Source organism: Montipora foliosa, chromosome 2 (genome assembly GCF_036669935.1).
Source record: "Montipora foliosa isolate CH-2021 chromosome 2, ASM3666993v2, whole genome shotgun sequence".
In the NCBI taxonomy this organism is placed as follows: Eukaryota; Metazoa; Cnidaria; class Anthozoa; order Scleractinia; family Acroporidae; genus Montipora; species Montipora foliosa.
The window spans coordinates 25,010,811-25,028,310 of NC_090870.1; the positions used below are offsets into that span (position 1 = coordinate 25,010,811).

Genomic DNA, 17,500 nt, shown 5'->3' on the forward strand with positions numbered 1-17,500 from the left:
GAAGGTTGATGTACCTTGCCTTGCTGAAGGGTTAAAAATTCAGCAATGTGATAATATTCCCCTTCGTACTCTACATAACTTGGGCGCCCCGTTTGATCATTAAACAGCAAGGAACCTTCTTTGTATTGCGTTCTTCTTAACCACTTTGAGGGTGGCTTTTAGTCAGAGAGCTCTTCATCTAGAATATTATAATCCGTTGTTTTTGCGGTTGCTTGGTTGTTAAATATGTCTTTAACACTATCATGTGCTTTACATACAAATGCATAGGTTTCCCTTTCAAAACCAGATGTGAATTTAACTCCTAGACATCATTCGTGAAACCAATTGTCACACCGTGGATAATCGCAACCCAACCAGTGAGTATTTCCTGGTGCCCTGAAGTTTTCATCCATGTATTTGCATGTTCTCGATTGATGTAAATGGCACTGACTCGTGTCGTCTTCATCATCCTCGTCCTCTAGCAGTTCTGCTTGCAAAGTTTTGGATGTTTGGGTGGGTGCAACAATAACTGACAAGGCATATGCTGAACTTTGGTCGATTTCTTCGGCAACAGAGCACAAAATGTCACTTTCTGCCTCTATCAGCTCCTCTACCGGTCTAGAATCTAGTTCATCGGGCTCAAAAGCAATATCCGTTAAAGTGGATTCCATTCCAGGATTCAAGTAGGTTATTTCACCTTCCTTGATGATATTTTCCTTTCCTCAACTCACAAATTCAAACCTGTTGCTAGATTTCTGTTTTGGGGGCAGGGCAGTGGGAGTAATTAATGCTTCACGTGTGACATGATGCTTCATCACAAAGGTCAAAATCAAAATGAATGCTTGCAGTGATTGTAATTGAAGCTCCAGAATAAAGGAAATTCTCATCCTCTGTTTCACACTCATCTGCAATAGATTCACAGGCTGATCCAATGTTTTTCTTGTCGCTGCTAAACAAGTTCAAAGGAGAATCGTCATGCATCTTTCATGAAAGGTTCATGCTGTGAGCAGCGAGTGTGATGTTCTCATCCTTGCTTTCACTTTTGCATAATTCATTTGATACTGCACTATGTACAAGCTCTTGTTCACTTACTTCACTAAATGCGCATTTTGCAATCAGTTAATCGCAAAACCTGCCACACCATTGAACTCGAAATCATCAGGAATCGTAACAACTCTTGGCGCTTTATTGATGCTGAAAAGGTATGCCTTACCAATTGTTTTCCTCTTCCTGCTGGCAATGTATAGGCATTTGAATACCATATATAAATTCAGTAGGTGCTTCTTTTGTTCTTCACCGTAATTTCTGCCATGTTTGTTGACAGAGTGATACCAGCGAGTTTAAACGTGTAAGCCTGGAAATGAGAAACTAACATCACATGGTCAACATGAAAATGAAAAGGTGAGTAAGGCAAGGATACATCGTTTTCTAAATTTGTCAAGTTTTGTCGATTTCCTTGTGTATTTTTTTATCGGTAAATTTCACAGCTCTAACAAGCACTACGAGATTACTCTGTTCAGGCTTCCACATGCGCTGTCCATTGTTACATGGCTAATTTTAATTGCGGAAACTCGGTTAATTTAAGGAGTAGCGTAGACTTCAAAAATTACAAAAATTATTTCTTTACTGGAGTATTCAGGGGATAATCAAAAGGTTAGTCGGAAAAAACAACTTCTTAATGCTCTTCAAGAACATCTTTTCCTACCTGAAGACCACTGTTCCTGTATTTTATTCAAAAGAACAGCAAAGGACTCTGAGGAAAAATCAGTGGGCATCTCATCAATCGGAGGAGGAAGACACACAAAACCATCTACGTTGGAGAATTTTCTAACTCTTATGGAGTTTTTGGTGTTCGATAGTGACATGGCTGTTAATTCTTTTGGCCCCGATAAAATGAGGGATTCCTCTCTTTTTCCATAGCATAGAGGCACTCATAAATTTCCAGTCAAATTCTTCGCCTGGTCCTGAAGAATATGTTTTACTTTTGTGGGGCAGAATAAATACCAGAACAATGACGCGTATGAATGAGCTAATGAAGACAAATATTTCTCTTAATGAGAAAAAGAAAAGGACACATGCTGGTGCAAATGAATGTGAATCGTTGAATTTTGTGGTTGATTTGACAGCATTCACTGCTGCAGACAGGAACAAGACATCTACATCTTTATTTCCTCAGGGTAGAATAGTTCCCTCACCCAGAGCAGGGCACAGTTTCACAAAGATTTCGGTTGAAAAAGCCATTCTGTTTGATGGAGTAATTTTAGAAAACCGGGATGAAGGTGTGGACAATGTATTTCAACAAACATGCAGAGAGGGTCCTTTATACCCCTGTAAAACTCAGTCACGCAAAAAAATTTCGCCTTTTCACATGTCACAAATAATATTCAAAATATTTTCACGATCATGTTTCAAGTAAAAATAAAAATGAAATTCACGAATGAATATTTTCACTTCTTGTAACCTTTCTATAAAGGTGTTTATCCTCCAAGTTTGGCTCTTCGATCGAGCGGTCATCTAAAACGCAGGTCTGTCTGACCTGCAGTGATTCCAACCCCGTTTGAGTTTTGAAAAAAATTATGGCATATTTTTCAGCGCCGAAGGCACGAGCCTGTAGGAGGGGTCGGGGGGTATCCCTCTGCTCCAGGAAAATTTGCAAATTCAGTTTCTCTCAGGTGGCATTTCCTGCATTTTGACACCATTTTTGTGATATTCTATATGGTCTTTATTCTCACTACTGGAGTCCCACCATTTTTGGAGTCGCTAAATAGAGTAAGACTGCAGGCCTTACAAGTCTGCTCAACACAGGGTATTCAATGGGGAGACTGGGCGATACATTATAGGATTCTCCTGAGGATACGTATTAAACGTTTTACACTCAGATCGCAAAAAGAGTACTTAAAATAAGAATCTTTTTCCCTTGTTTTCAGAATTTCATGATCAATCGGAAGAATCTGATAAAAATTGGGAAAGCGGGAGGGAACACATCAAATCAGGAGGGTTTTAATCTCTGGACTTGTCCTTGTCTCATGGAGTCACATTTCGACTTCTTACTAATGCGACCCTTTACTACTTCTAGTCTTTCTAGAGTAAGAAAAATAATCTGAGATTTGTGTTTGCACGCCTTGGTTCACCATCGTGCGCTGTAGATGACTGTTTTTCTACTGAAAATTCGATTAATGGATTGTGGTTGAAGAAAAATTCACCTCCCCAGTTTACACTATAGCTAGTTTACAGCATACATCTTTGATAATGGACATCAATCTTATGGTCAATTGACACCTGTCAAAACAAGGTATCCGCTGACCAGTATCACGTGACCATATCGCAGGCTCAAGTGAGATCTTATCGAGGTGAGCTGTCTTTTTTTAATGTTGACCGCTGACCCGGAACTGGTTTTTGATTGGATCGCAGGCTTAAGCCAGGTCAGACACTCACTGAGTTATTTCAAGGGGATGCATATTTCTAAAATATGGTTTGGTCGTTTTTTCCTTTGTTCAGGAATGAAACTCGATTTTTTATTGTTAACTGGAATTAAACAAGAATCATCTGTACTCTTTTTAGACAGAAATAATCCATCTGTTGCTGGTTTGTTTGGCCTTAAAATGTGAGTGAACAAGAAGTTTTTTAGTCCGCTTGCGTAACTGTTTTTCTATGTCCCTCGACAGTGACAAGAATTTTGCAGTTATGTTCTAAACATGTAATCGCAATGAGTTCTCGTAAAAAAGTATAAGGAGAAATATCACCAGCTGTTTTCAGAAGTTTGTTTAGAGCACGTACAGGTAATTTGTTGGAGATCTTGTTTGAAGTTTGTCCTTTCTAGCCGATTATGGTTCTAAGCCAAGCTGGGGTGTTTCAATGAAATACATCGAATTGTAAATGATCTCGTTTTCAGAGATAAAGTGGAATAAATAAAGTACATCAATAAAACTCCTTATTTGACCTTGAACCGACAAAGACGATCTGTCACATCACGAGCTATAGTACGTCTGTGATTTCTAATTTTAGCGCGATTCCTATTCACTGGCGTTGGACAGTCGACTCTAGTGTAAACAACATAAATGTTACGTATATACATGAACATGATAAATATAGATAATCCACCATTCACCTAGCATAAATAGAAATAAGTCAGGACATGCATGATTCATAGTAGTGTTTAAGACTATAAATATTTCTGTGTGTATTGATTGTTACATCATGTATTACTGATTTTTTGCAGTTATGTCCATTCTGCTTGGAGATACTACATCTGAATTCTCTCCTTGCAACATCACTAAGTTTTTTAAGTTTAAAGCTGCAGTAAAGCCAGTGCCTCTTTAGTACATCATTTACACTCTCAAAAGTTCTGGATTTCCTTGAGTGGTTCTTGCGTGGTCAGTGAAAAATGCAGACTGAGGTTATAATGCAACTGTTGAAAAAGCCCAAAGCAATTTGAAATGCTAACAGTTAAGCCTAAATATTGTTTTATTCCTAATTAGGCCTAAGGTTAGCATTTCTAAAGGGTTTGGGATTTTTCAACAGTTACATTACCCCTGGTCTGGAGTCTGCATTTTACACTGACTGGTTTTTACGTAGGTTGCCTACTTCATTACCTTCTCCAGAATATCCTGCTAGAGTACGATGAATTTCAATTACTTCTTGGACATAATTGCTCCACCTTGCATATGGAAAACAAGAAATGAGCAGCTTTTCAAATTCAATGGCCTTTGATTTATAAAGCATCCACTCATCAGGGGTTTGTTGGAACTGAAAATCGTAGTCATAAATCTTAAATAAGTGAGCAGCTTTCCAAAGTTTTGCTTTTGGTCCTCAGATTCAAGAAGATGAGGAATGTGTTTCTCATTTTTCTGAGAGAACAAAATTCTGGCATAGTTACCTGGCAACATTAAGCAAGGATTAATTCTTATTGTAGCTTTAAGATGTGCATTAAGCTGGTTTGTTGCTTGCTCATTGTGATATTTGATGTCAACCGTTTCATTCCACTGAGTGATACCAGCAATTTCCCTTATAAGTAACTTGTAACAAAACGTTCCCACATTTATTCTTGCATGGGTAGCATCAACTTTGTGCTCAGAATACTCTATGTTTAGCACTGAGTGAGTTTTGACACCCTTTGCAACTGCAGAAAGTTGTGCTTGTGTAAGCTTATTGGGATTAAAGTGAAGATCTGCAATTTGTTTTGTCTCTTCCAGTGTGCGACAAATTTTAAATTTATCAAGGTCAGTTTTTGTGGAATCTTGCGTGGCATAGCACAAGTCGCAAACGTATCATGATCCTGCCCCCTGCAGCCCATCAACACGAGTACGTTTTTCATCTTCCATATAATTAATAAATTTGATTTTAAAATCTCTCCACACAGGTCCAATTTGTACACTGAGAAAATTTTGAGAAATTTGTTCACGTTCTTTTTCAACTGGTATTACACACATGACCATTGTTGCTGTCTGATTTTCATCGCATACTGCTTCAATTAAAGTTTTATTGGTACGAACAGAACCAGGTTTATCCTCCTCCCAGACAGTAAATATTCCTTGTTTTGTTCAACTGTCACATTAAGAATACAGAACGAATATTTAAAGGCTTTGTCTTCCAAGTATGTATCACCACCATCTTTTACAAGCACATATAAAGTGTGGGATTTTCTGCTATGCCCAGGCTGTCTAGCCCCTTATCAATTTCACCAGCCAACTCTTGCATAGACTTTGCTATGGCATCTCTGTAGCTCCATCGAGCTCCCACATTATTTGGTTCAGGGAATTGTGTGGCACAGATACACATGCATTATGGGCCATTATAATATCTCCTTTGTTCTCTTTAATTGTGTAGTTTACCCATGATGGAAGGTAGGTTTCCTCGACTTTATCCAGTGAGTAAAGTGGTTTGTAAATGAATTGATTTTTGCTGCTTAAAAGTCATATTGCGTCTTGTATTGGTTTTTTGTCTGAAGCATGTCAATTTGGTTAGCAAGGCATTCATCGACTGTTAAAACATTTTCAGTCTGTTCTGCCCACAAACTGTTGATTTTTTTTGCTAATTAATTCAGCCTTGCCTTTGTCAAATAATGTTGCTGTCAACATAGAAAACAAAACATCTTCTACTTCTTCATTGCTTGATTCACAGAAGTCTGACAGGTTTTCATTCATCTCTCTCAGCCTACCTTGTCGTGAGACATGGTATAATTTCATTTTATTGTAGCTCCCCCTCTTTCTCTTCCCCCTTGAAAACCGGCAACCCTTTTCATGATCGTTAATGTCACTTATTTTAAGTGTTTCCTCACAGCCATTTAATGGATAGCCATTTAATGCAGCGTATTGTAAGTAAATCAAACATTGCTAACATTTGCTGAAGCAATGGCAGAATATCCTCAGCTTCTACAAACTGGCGGCATGAGGGGCATACGCCATTGCATGCTAACCAGTGTTGAACACAATGCTCACAGAAGACATGGTGACAGTTACTTAATATAATTGCCTGTGTTGGAATATCCATACAAATATTGCACTGAAATATCTGTGCAAATTGTTGGTGTGCGAATCTGTCAAGTGGAATACCAGTGAGCTCAATCGTATCTCCCTCAAATGGACTAGAGACAGTAGCTTCCTCATCAGTAACAATTTTTGAAGTAGAGGCCTCACTGGAAGTTGAGCTTGACATGCTTTGGGGCTGCTAAATTGCTGAAAAGTTGTCTGGAAGGCTTTTTTTTACCTCCAGCTCCAGCTGCGTGCTCACTAGCAATTTCACATATTGACTACCAGAATCATGGGCCCTTTTCTTTCGAGGACTCTTTCTTACATTTCTGCTACAAATTGGGCATTCTCCCTCTTTTATGTAAGATTCATGCGTCAGGAACACAGAGAATTTTCCTTTGTCACCAGGGAACTTTAATTGGCGATCATTTCTGTTCTTTGATTTCTTGAACCGTTCAAGTTTAGCAACACAGCATTGACACAAAAAGATTGGGTCCTTTGCCTCAGTATCACTACTTATATCTCAGCCATCAACAAATAGCAGCTCCTTAGAAAAATCAGCAGCAAGCTTCGGTTTATGCCTACTTGTTTCCAAGTTAAGTTTGACAAAGTTTCCACTTCGCTGACAAAATGAAGCAAGTTTGTCCTTGTGAAACTTGATTTCCATGTTTGAAACTACAGCGATGGTAACCAATCAGAGATCAATAAAATGCTAGAAATGTCAAACTTGTTCCGATCTTCGTTCCTGCTTCGTTACACAGAAGAACCACATTAAAAATCGCACATTGTTATAAACTACACATCAAGAATTGGTGAATTTCAGTTTGTTTAGTGAAAATTTCGTTGGTCAACGGTTTGTGTCAGCGTCTGGTGTAGCCAAAGCGAAAGTTGCAAGACTTTGGTTTCGCAGAAGACTACGGAAGGTAGGGAAGCGAAGTTGATGTGAAGGTGAGTTGAGAGCATAATTTTGAGTAGTTGGTTTTTTGTCTGGATTGTCTTTCGCGTTGTTGTTCCCATGACTTTCAAATTACTATAAAACGTTGGACCAAGTACAGAATTCAGGGCCACTTCTGAAGCACTAATATGCGAGTGACTCGGCAGCTCGACTCGCCAATCGGTCCCACTGTTTGAAGAATGAGTATTATGTTTTATTGGCTGGAGGGCTCTCAAGTTGACTACAGAGCCACCGAGCCACTTGTGTATTGCTTGTTTAGAAGTGGCCTTGTATTCTGTAGTTTATCCCAAAACTTTATTTTTGGGCATATAAAGAAGATTATCTACATGTAAGCTTAAAAGAACGAAAAACACGCTCTCACAACCGTAGATGGAAGAAAACAGTTGAACCCAGTTATAAACTTCTGTCATTGCTGACGAGCCTAAGCGAGGCAGCAGCTTATTCTTCATATTAACGAAAAAAATCAAAATTTGTGGGATGTAAGATCGGAAGTATGCGCAGTCAGTTGTGGTGTTATTATGTCTATTAATTATATAGCTGGTAGTTAATCCACAATTGTCAGCATAGCTATTCGTTAATTCTTTAAACTGTCCAATTAAGGATTAGTTTGGATAGTTTCAGATAGGGTTTTCCTTTAAAAGCAGGCGAACTGCGCAATTTAGAAAATATAGCACACTTTGTCTAAGCCAATCAAATCTCGGAAAATACAATAGGTAATAGTAACTTGACAATCAGCTCAGAGCATAGCGTCGGCGCTGTTGTCTCTTTTTGTATTTGTAGTACTGTAATTTCCGGCCGATTACCCGCACGGCACATTACCCACATCGGTCAATTTTGGCAATAAAGGAAAAATTTTTCGGCAGATAACCCGCACCGAAAACAAAGGAAAATCGTGCTTTAAAAGTTCTCACGAAGTTGGATCGACAAGCCATTGAATTGTTTGCGTGGCCGTGGATAGATAGCACGTACTAAAGCCGAACATTGAAAAAAAAAATTTCCATTTAGCTGCCAGTTCCATGCCAGTTCAATTTGACCACTTAATTATTCGATGCCTTTATGTTTAGACTCGTTATAATGCACTGCAGCAGAACATGATTTAGTCGATCGATGGTTGAAGTCCGCCATTTTTTAGGTTGAGAGAAAGCTGGGGCAAGTGTAAAATTTCTTTTTGGGGATTGGGTCGGGGGTGGGGCAGTCAAATCAAAACAAATCAACTGCAATTTTGAAATAAATAACAATACCTTTAATTAACAAGCAAAGGCCTGCGACTTTTAAGATAACCTTGCAATACTATAAATCTATTTCACCTCAAAACGGTCGATATTTACACGTTTTTTGCTTATTAAATACTTGAATCATTTACAGAAAAACTCGCTGTTTGTTTAAAAAACTACACACCAGTTTATGAAAATCAAACGTTCAGCTCAGAAAGGTAGGCAATAAAAAGGTAATAAAATGTTCAGTTCATGAGCCCGCAGTTCAGTTTAAAATCCATCGAAGTCTTCATCCTCCGTGTCACTATTAAACAAGTCAATTAATTGTGCATCCAGGACAGGATCCAGAGTGGCTACGCTTTGTTCGTCGTCGCTGATTTCGGATGCATCACTCGTATCATCCTCAGTGGCACCAGGAACACGTGTAATTCCCACTTTTCTAAGCCATTCGTGATTGCCGTGACTTTCACTGCTCTCCACGCTCGAATTACCCAGTTGCAGACTTCCGCATGTGTTGCCCTCCTCATCTTTCCAGTTTCGGTGAAGGTGTGAATTCCTCCCGACATCCATTTCTCCCACTCCTCACGAACATGGTTCTTAAATGACCGATTAACAGAAATGTCTAATGGCTGCAATTTCTTAGTAAGGCCTCCAGAAATCACTGCAGTAGTTGTTTTGTGTTCAGTTTTGAAACTGTTGCGAACACCTTTGTCGATATATGCGCTGAAACTGTCAAAGATGAGTAGAGAGGTTCTGTCGAAGAATGACACAGGTCTGGGACGCCAAACTTTCTCACCCCAAACAGCCATTCCATCTCTATCCATCCATCCTTTTTTGTGGCAGTGGACAACCACACCATCAGGGAGATTTTCTTTCGGCATGGGTTTTCTTTTGAAGATGACCATTGGCTTGAGCTTTTTCCCGGTCTTAGAGCATGCAAGGACAACAGTAAAGCCTGTTTTTTCATGACCGGTGGTTGACACAGGAACGCTTTCAGTTCCAGTTGTATCAACAGTTCTGGAGTAAGGAGCATCAAACGACATAGGCACTTCGTCCATGTTGAAAACACGGTCTGCTTGGATGGCAAGCTGCTCCTTTCTTCGCGAAACAAACTGATTCGTAACCTTCTCCTCCCAGTTCTCCGGCAGCTTCTGGCCCACAGTGGTTCTCAAACGAACAGATAGGCGATTTCGGCACATGAATCTGCTACACCAGCTCGGGCCGCCAATAAATTTAGCGACATTCATCTGCCTTGCTAATTCTTTTGCCTTGAGACGGATCATGACGGTAGTGACTGCACGGCTGTTCTCTCTTTGGCTGATGATCCATTCTTTCAAAGTTCTTTCCAATGCAGGAAACTTGGTGATACCAGTACGGCAGGTGCGTTGGCGCTTTGGCTGTTTTGTCATGACATCTTTCTTCTTTCACCAGTAACGGATCATAGATTCATCAATTTCAAACTCTCTTGCTGCTGCTCTGTTACCAATTTCATCTGCGCGAGCAATAACTTTGAGCTTGTACTCAAAAGTAAAACTCTGACGAGCGCGTTTTAAGCTGGGCATTTTGACTCGTGGCTACACTTATCGTAAATGACTCATGGCTAGACTTATCGGAAATGATTGAAGCTTGTAATTCTCATTCAGTCACTTACCTTTTTATACCGTTTTGAATCAAGAAAAAACTTCAACCATTGTGTTGACAAAATGTTCTTTAGCATGCAATTAATAATTTTTCACACGTATTGTTTTCGATGTTTCATTGAGAATTGCACCGCTTGTGAAAGTCTGGTCTAAAAAAAATGGATATCTCAGGATATAATGACTCTACGAAATCGCTTGAAACGGGAAAATAATCACAAAATTTAGGCAGCAGTAGCGAAGAATATGTCACTCATGCACTGTACATTCTGGTATTTTAAATTTTGTCGCTGTGAATGTTTGTTTACACACGTGCCGACAGTTGTCTTTTTATGTTCCGCCAGTAGTTATGCAGCGCCATAAACACGTCGGTTTCAGTTCTTTTTGTGAATAGCTTTGAAGCGTTCCTTTCACATTTAAATTGTTTTAGTTTTAATTTTAAGTTCATTACCTGTGTAGGTGAGACATGTTTCTTGCTCTACATGAAAGAAACAAGCTGTGAAATTGACAAGATAAGAAAGTGATACCGGTAGCACAAATGTAATAGAAGATTTGTTTATTCGGATTTTTTCAATTTGCATCGGCTCTCATTAAGAACAAAACAGTCTGTTACCGGTAAACAATCAAAGCAAAATAAATGAGGCAGTACACAGTTTTTTAGGAAAAGTTTCTTTAATGGCTGTTATCATTTGTTTTTCTTTTTCTTCTTACGGTTTTAAAGCGCTTTGAAAAAAAAATTATCACATTACCCGCACCTTCCTATAACCCGCACCAGCAACTGTTTGCAGAAAAATTAACGCATTACCCGCGGGTAATCGGCCGGAAATTACGGTAGGTCTCAATGGCGGAGTTTAACCACGGAGATTTGCGAAATTTTTCCATTTATCAGTACTTTTTCAGCAATATCACCGCAATGAGAAATTTCTTATGTTGCCGGAAAATGAGCTTCACAACCTAAGAGGCCAAAACCAAAACTAAAACACCTCCAAGATTACAAGAACTTGGCTGAATGTTTTCAGAGTGGTGCAGCATAACGAAGCGAGAAAGTTGGAAGATATCCCTCGTCATGAGCTAGATGCACTTCTTTGGTGTCTTTTTGGCTGAAATTAGAAACAAGGACGGTCACGAATACAAAGCAGAAAGTTTGACTGTCATGCAGAGCTGGTTGGACTGTCATTTAAAAAAACTGTGGCAGAAACTACGGTATTTTGCGACATCATGAATTTGCAAATTCAAGGCAATAACTTAAAGCAAGCGCAGCGTTACAGAAAGCAAAAAAATGCCGGATGGACACAAATGGACAAGATTGAAATGGATTGTATTTGGGTAATCTTGAAAAAAGTCGTTCAGCCTGACATTTTTTAAGTTGATGGCAAATCGCCTGGATAAAGGTCGATTTTGCTCAGAATCATCTCGTTTGTGAATGTAACAATAATTTTATTAGCAAAGGCATTCCACATTAACATTTTCGAATTTTAAACTCGTGCTTAAATCAAGAGTTCCCCTTAGTAGTGTTAATGAAATGTTTGATCAGAAGTTCAGTTGTTACACAGCATTGTTTCAATTTTGCAATAAATCCCTCTTTTCATTCACCTATACTTGAGACACTATACGTCTCCACTTAAAAACTGTGTATTAAAAAGTTTACAAGATCTGCCGATGCATCAGTTTTTATGCCAATTATTTGTCACACAGCTATTTCCACTCCATTGACTTGGTGTTGAGTTCCCCACCGGGTCCCAGATACACTGTACCTGAAGAAAGACTTGCTACTAGAAGTGTTGCCTTTGTTAAATTATCATATCCCCATACATGGACATTTAATATCACTGCATTGGATTTAATCCCCTGCCCTGTCAATAGACCTTTTAATACAATGTTTCGTCGCTCTTGTTGGAGCATGGGATACATGACATAACAAAAGACACTGCCATAAGGAACTGTCCGTGGTTTATACGGAAATATGTGGACAATTCGAGAAACCTAAGAAAAGACAAATCATTATCATTATTGACTGTTGTAATTCCTGTCATCATGACTGCATCTTGTTCAACACACAAAATAATAGTAATATTGGTGTTTCATATGGTTACTCACGTGTTGCAGTGTAAAGTTTCACTCCTAATAAGAAGTCTCATGAAAGTGATGCCCTGTCGTTGTGGAATGTTCTGTTCTGTTGTAATTGTCTTTCAGTGGGCGTGGTCAATTAAGGACGTTCGCGGCCAAGATGTTCCCACATACAGATTTTTTTAAAACTTGCCACACAGAAAGGTCATGATCTACTTTTGTCAAAAAGGCAAAAAAATGGGGGGTCACTGTGCCACTGTGTGTCACTCGAGATCACCAGGTGCACTTCTAGAAGCCTGGGTTATTTTAAGACGATCTTAGCTTACAACTGTCGGCAATAAAAAAGCTACATCAATTCAACATAACTAATATAACTAAATTAGCTTTTGCAGCTTGTGTCTTTTTTTGTAGTGAAATAAACCTTGAAAAACAATACATATTTGTCTAAGAAAGAAAACTTCGGCCGCACGAGAGCATAAAGGCGGAAATATTTGTAATTTCTCATATACAGATTTTTTTTGTTTTTTGTTAATGTTAAAATGGACAAAATCAGAAAAGGAAGTGATCTAGAGAACGAAAAATGGGGGTCACTGAACATTCAAGAGAGTGAGATCCCTGCGAAATTCTCAAGGTGATTGTCTATTCGCACTGTCACGTCATTGCGTGACATTTCCGAGAAGACCTGGGTCCACAGCTATCCCATGATGCCACTCTTGTGGAAAATGTTAGTGCCTTTAGCATCATGGATGCATGATGTGTGCATGATATGCACGAAAAAATGCGCAGTAGCAATGGGCGCAAACGTCCTTAATTAACTAGGTGTGCATGCATCCACTTTCAAACTGTACATCTTCTGCAAACAGACCTTGCTATAGCCTTCAATAAACACGTACACAATGGATGGAGCTTATCTGTGGAGGAGTACATGTCTTCTCAGAATTGTAGGGTATTGTACACCTTGCAAGCAAAGCCTCTCTAAAACTAAAAGGAGAGGCTCTGCGTTAAACGCGTCAAGTCTTTCAATTTGCGGCAGCCCAAGTTACCAGGCTAGTCACTCTGATCAAGCCAGTTTAGGAAACATGCACATCATATTTTTGACAAGGCGAAGGTCAAAGTCAACATGCCGTCTTGGAGTGCGATCGAGACTTGGCTTGGGTTTGAAAGTGTCTCCAAGCAACGGCTTACACGTATTCAATAAAGGCTTAACACAATTTCTGCAGAGTTCTTTGTTTGTCGTCGAGTGAACAAAGGCTCTGTAAGCAGTGTGGGTATTGTCGAAATTTGTGCTACGATGAAGCGAAGCAATCAAGAATAAACATATCTTATTGATATCTTCGGTTAAGCTTACGTGTGGTGCAAGGAACCAATAGTTGGGCTGATCTTGCAGTCCATAACATGACGTTCCCATACAGATTCTACCTTGATCTCCTTCATTGGACCTGTAGTCCCCCTGTAGGGAATGCCAGTAATCCAACACGTCCCTACTTGTGGCCTCCACCCTTAGTGTTAGAAAGCCTGCAGAAAAGCTTCTTCTTAGGGCCTCTAACAGTTGCTTGCGACCGTCGAAGCTACTCCCCTTTAGGGCTATTCTCCTAGGTTAAAAATATGCAAAATGGCCACTGTCAAAGGGCAAAAACAAAAAGGAAATAAGAACACAAACAGCAAGTGCAAACTTACAAACAACACAGAGAATGCACAGAATGACGTTCGCGGAGGGTATGTACGATACATTTGGTCAGCGCCAGGGACGTGTTTCTTGTCATCGTCCCAGTGGCCTGTTTCTCAACCTCCCAGAACACTTCTCTGGACCGAGATGCCATTTACACAAGTAAGATCCGTTTGTCCTGGAAAGCCGGGCCTCCAACATGTCTTCAAATTAGGAAAGGATACAGGAATGGAAGCCCTTTTGCTTTTAACATATCCTTGAAATTGAGGAGAGCTGAAGGGTGGGAGTTGTACTCATGTACTGGCCTGCAAGTCATTCGTGTTATGCGAGCCTTCATAACATATAGTGGGGCTGGCAATCTGCGTGCAAGCGCGCCATGTGAATTTCTCATTTAAGTCTAAGCACCCATTTTTATAACTTTCAATAATTGTGTGACTAGCATGTTGACTTGCATGACTTGCCATGTTAGCTTGCATGGCTCGCATGCTTGCACAGTGTCCTAACTCAAAAATAGCATTGTACCATAAGCAAAAGTAGCATCAATTCACTTTTGAGGTTCATTTTAAGCCTAGTTTAGCCAAAACTTTCTCTCAGTACAGTGAGCCATGTGAGCAATGAAGCTGATTTACAATGTTTCACACACCCGAATTGCGGCACCCAATAGGACGCCAGCTGGTTTTGATCGCATCGTATTTTGAGATTTGCACACATGGCAACGTGGAATCTGTTTGCTAAAATGGCAGGGCTTTCTGTCCTTTCTAAAAATACAAACACACAAAGAGTAGATAGAGCCTCACCTTGTAACCTGTTTGGAAAAAACATACCCCGTTAGGCTCATCAACCAGTGACCCTCTTTGTTACGGACGCCAAGAGCCCCATTCTGTCCTTCCTGTATCTCCCCTGCTATTTTCACGTCAAGATCAGCAAATTCCAGAACCTTTGCTTCGTTTGAATCCCTTGATTTAGAGGGTGAGTAAGTTTTACCTTCCTTCATAAAAAAAGTGAGGAATCATTTCTGTTATTTCCTGCCGGTTGAAGAAAATGAAAACATAATTACTGCAAACAGTGACTGGAAGCGATACTGGAAGAACAGAAATGAAATAATGTGACTGTGTTTTAAAAATAAGGCATGTGGCACTTGACAACTTTGCAAAAAAGAGCTGTTAATCCTGGGTGGGGCCACCTGAATTATAAGCTGACGAACAAGCTTTTTATTGTGTGCCATATTGGTCTTGTTTTCTGTTCGTGTTATCCTTCACTGAACACTGATGGAAGAGAGAGAGAGTAAAGGAACTTCCGACGTTAAATAACGTGTACCTTTACCTTTAGTTGCTGGTATCAAGAGGCAATTCAGGTGTGTGTGTGATCCATGAAAACATAATGCAATTGCATTGTTATTATTAATTTTAACATTAAGAGAACGCACCTGGAGGGTTATTTTTCTACATATTTATTGTTAAGATTATTTCTGTATAATTTGATTGTTTCATTCTTCATAATGTTGTAACCATTTTGGGAACAAAGCATTCACATACATCTAGCAAGTTTATTATTAGTGGGGTTTGCTTGGAAATAGCAATGTCAATTAAGGAAGTAGTGGTGTCACAAAGGCCACCGTAAATGCTTGAGAAAGAAAAGTTCATTCCTTGGTCCACAGAGGCTGTAAACCAAGGCCAGAGGCTCAAGTGTTAAGTTGCTGTTCACATTGAGGTAGTTTTGACATACATGTAAACCTGAGTTTTAGCCAATGTGTTACTAGACGACTCATTTATCAGTGTCTATCCAAACATGTAGCTGTTTGCTTGTTCATGGGTGAAGATGAGAAAAAACAAAAAGATGTGCGCACTAGGCTGTTCCTGAATCCCACCCCCTTGCCCTCCCCTTAAAACATTGATTGATTTTGCCAGGTTTACGCTCATTGGCCCATGCAAATAGCAATAGCTACATTGCATGTTATGGTGATAGATAACTAAGTTTTTTGATAATGACTGCTACTTAATGTACATAATAAAGACCAATAGTATTCATCTGTTTTAATATTTATCATAATGTCTCTGTTGGGGGGCAGGGGGGGAATTGCAGCTTGGATATTCTGGCAATTTTTGCATGACATATAAATTTATTATTAACTATTGGAACATGATATCTTTCCCAATTTATTTTATGGTCTTGATTTGATCATGGTATGAAAAAAAAAACATGCAAATTTGAGCTCCCAACTTGTATCTTGCTATAATATTCACATGAAGAACCACCCCTTCTCATCAAAGAAATTTTGTTAGAAATTCTGGTTGTTGGACATTTGTAAACTTAAAAATTAGCAAAACTAGATTTGTCACAGGGGTGGTAGGGAAAATGCTTTCTTTAGTAATAACTAATACAGTAGACTTGAAGTCACATTTCTTAGTCAGCAATTAAAAGCCATTTAAGTGCATCTAATGCAGCTCTGGGAACATCACAGTTGCCAGAATTATCTTGAGAAACATCAATACATGTGGTGTTTTTAAGTTCAGAGAGAGAAATGTTCGTAATAGCCAGTTCAAATAGAGAATCGTCATTCAGCAAATCATCCCAGTGTTCATCATCGACAAAGTCTTGCATGTCCATGTTGCAGATATCTCCATAGACTTCAACATGTGAGCAGATGTCTTCTACTGTAAACAGTTTATTTAAATGCTCCAAGACTTGTTACACTTGTAGATCGGAGAATCGAAGAGGAACCTGGGGTTTTGTTAAGCTTTTAACTAGTTCACCGTTGGATTTTGCAATTAAATCCATAACCAGTGTCCTGTGGTAAGAATACAAACGTCCCCTAAGGACAATCCATTGTGCCACAGTTCCCTGTCTTGTCCTTGAGCAGTTATTTTTGCTTCCAATTATTGTTCTAGTACCAGGGAATGTTGTAAGCTGTCCACAGTCCGATGCACCACATTCACATTTGATTGCACAGTTGTCACAACACATGTGCATAGGATGGGGAAGACTGACGGTTGACCCTGTGTCAAAATTAAGGAGGAGAGTCTTCCTTCTACAATCGCTTGTTTTAAGATAATTTTTCATGTCTTTGTCCACATGGTTTAGAAATAAGCCTTTGTAAATGACATATGCCACACTCTGCTTTCCATCTCTTCAATGTAGGCCTCAATGTTTTTTGATGGCCCAAAATGTATGGTGCGATAAACATCCTTGCAATCCACACCCATTCCGAAGGCAATAGTAGCCACCAATATTTTCACTGGGGCATCTAAGATGGCCTATTTGTTTTGATCTGGGGTGCAAGAATGTAACATCTCCAGAACAATTTTCCTCATGTCTTTTGTACAGTCAGCATACAGTTTGTCACCAAGCATTCCTCTTAATGTGGAATAAATAGGCCTTTTGCGATCACATGGTACAAAATCCGCCATGCTGGAGGGGCAAGCTCATTATTATTCCCCCACTGGGACATTAAAACAAAGGCAAGCAAGCTTCACTGGTTCAATTGTTTTTAGTGAAGGCCTTAAAAGCGTGTTTCT

The 17,500-nt window shown here is 39.4% G+C and overlaps 1 protein-coding gene across 1 annotated transcript; it reads right to left on the reverse strand.

Annotated features, from left to right (window-relative positions):
* Positions 1–4,610: 4,610 nt before the first annotated feature.
* On the reverse strand, positions 4,611–6,122 carry LOC137991351 (uncharacterized). The gene is made up of 2 exons (XM_068836454.1): positions 6,029–6,122; positions 4,611–5,098 (listed from the first exon to the last, which is right to left on the reverse strand). Exons 1-2 carry the CDS (start codon positions 6,120–6,122, stop codon positions 4,611–4,613), a joined length of 582 nt encoding a protein of 193 aa, XP_068692555.1.
* Between the last annotated feature and the right edge of the window lie 11,378 nt (positions 6,123–17,500).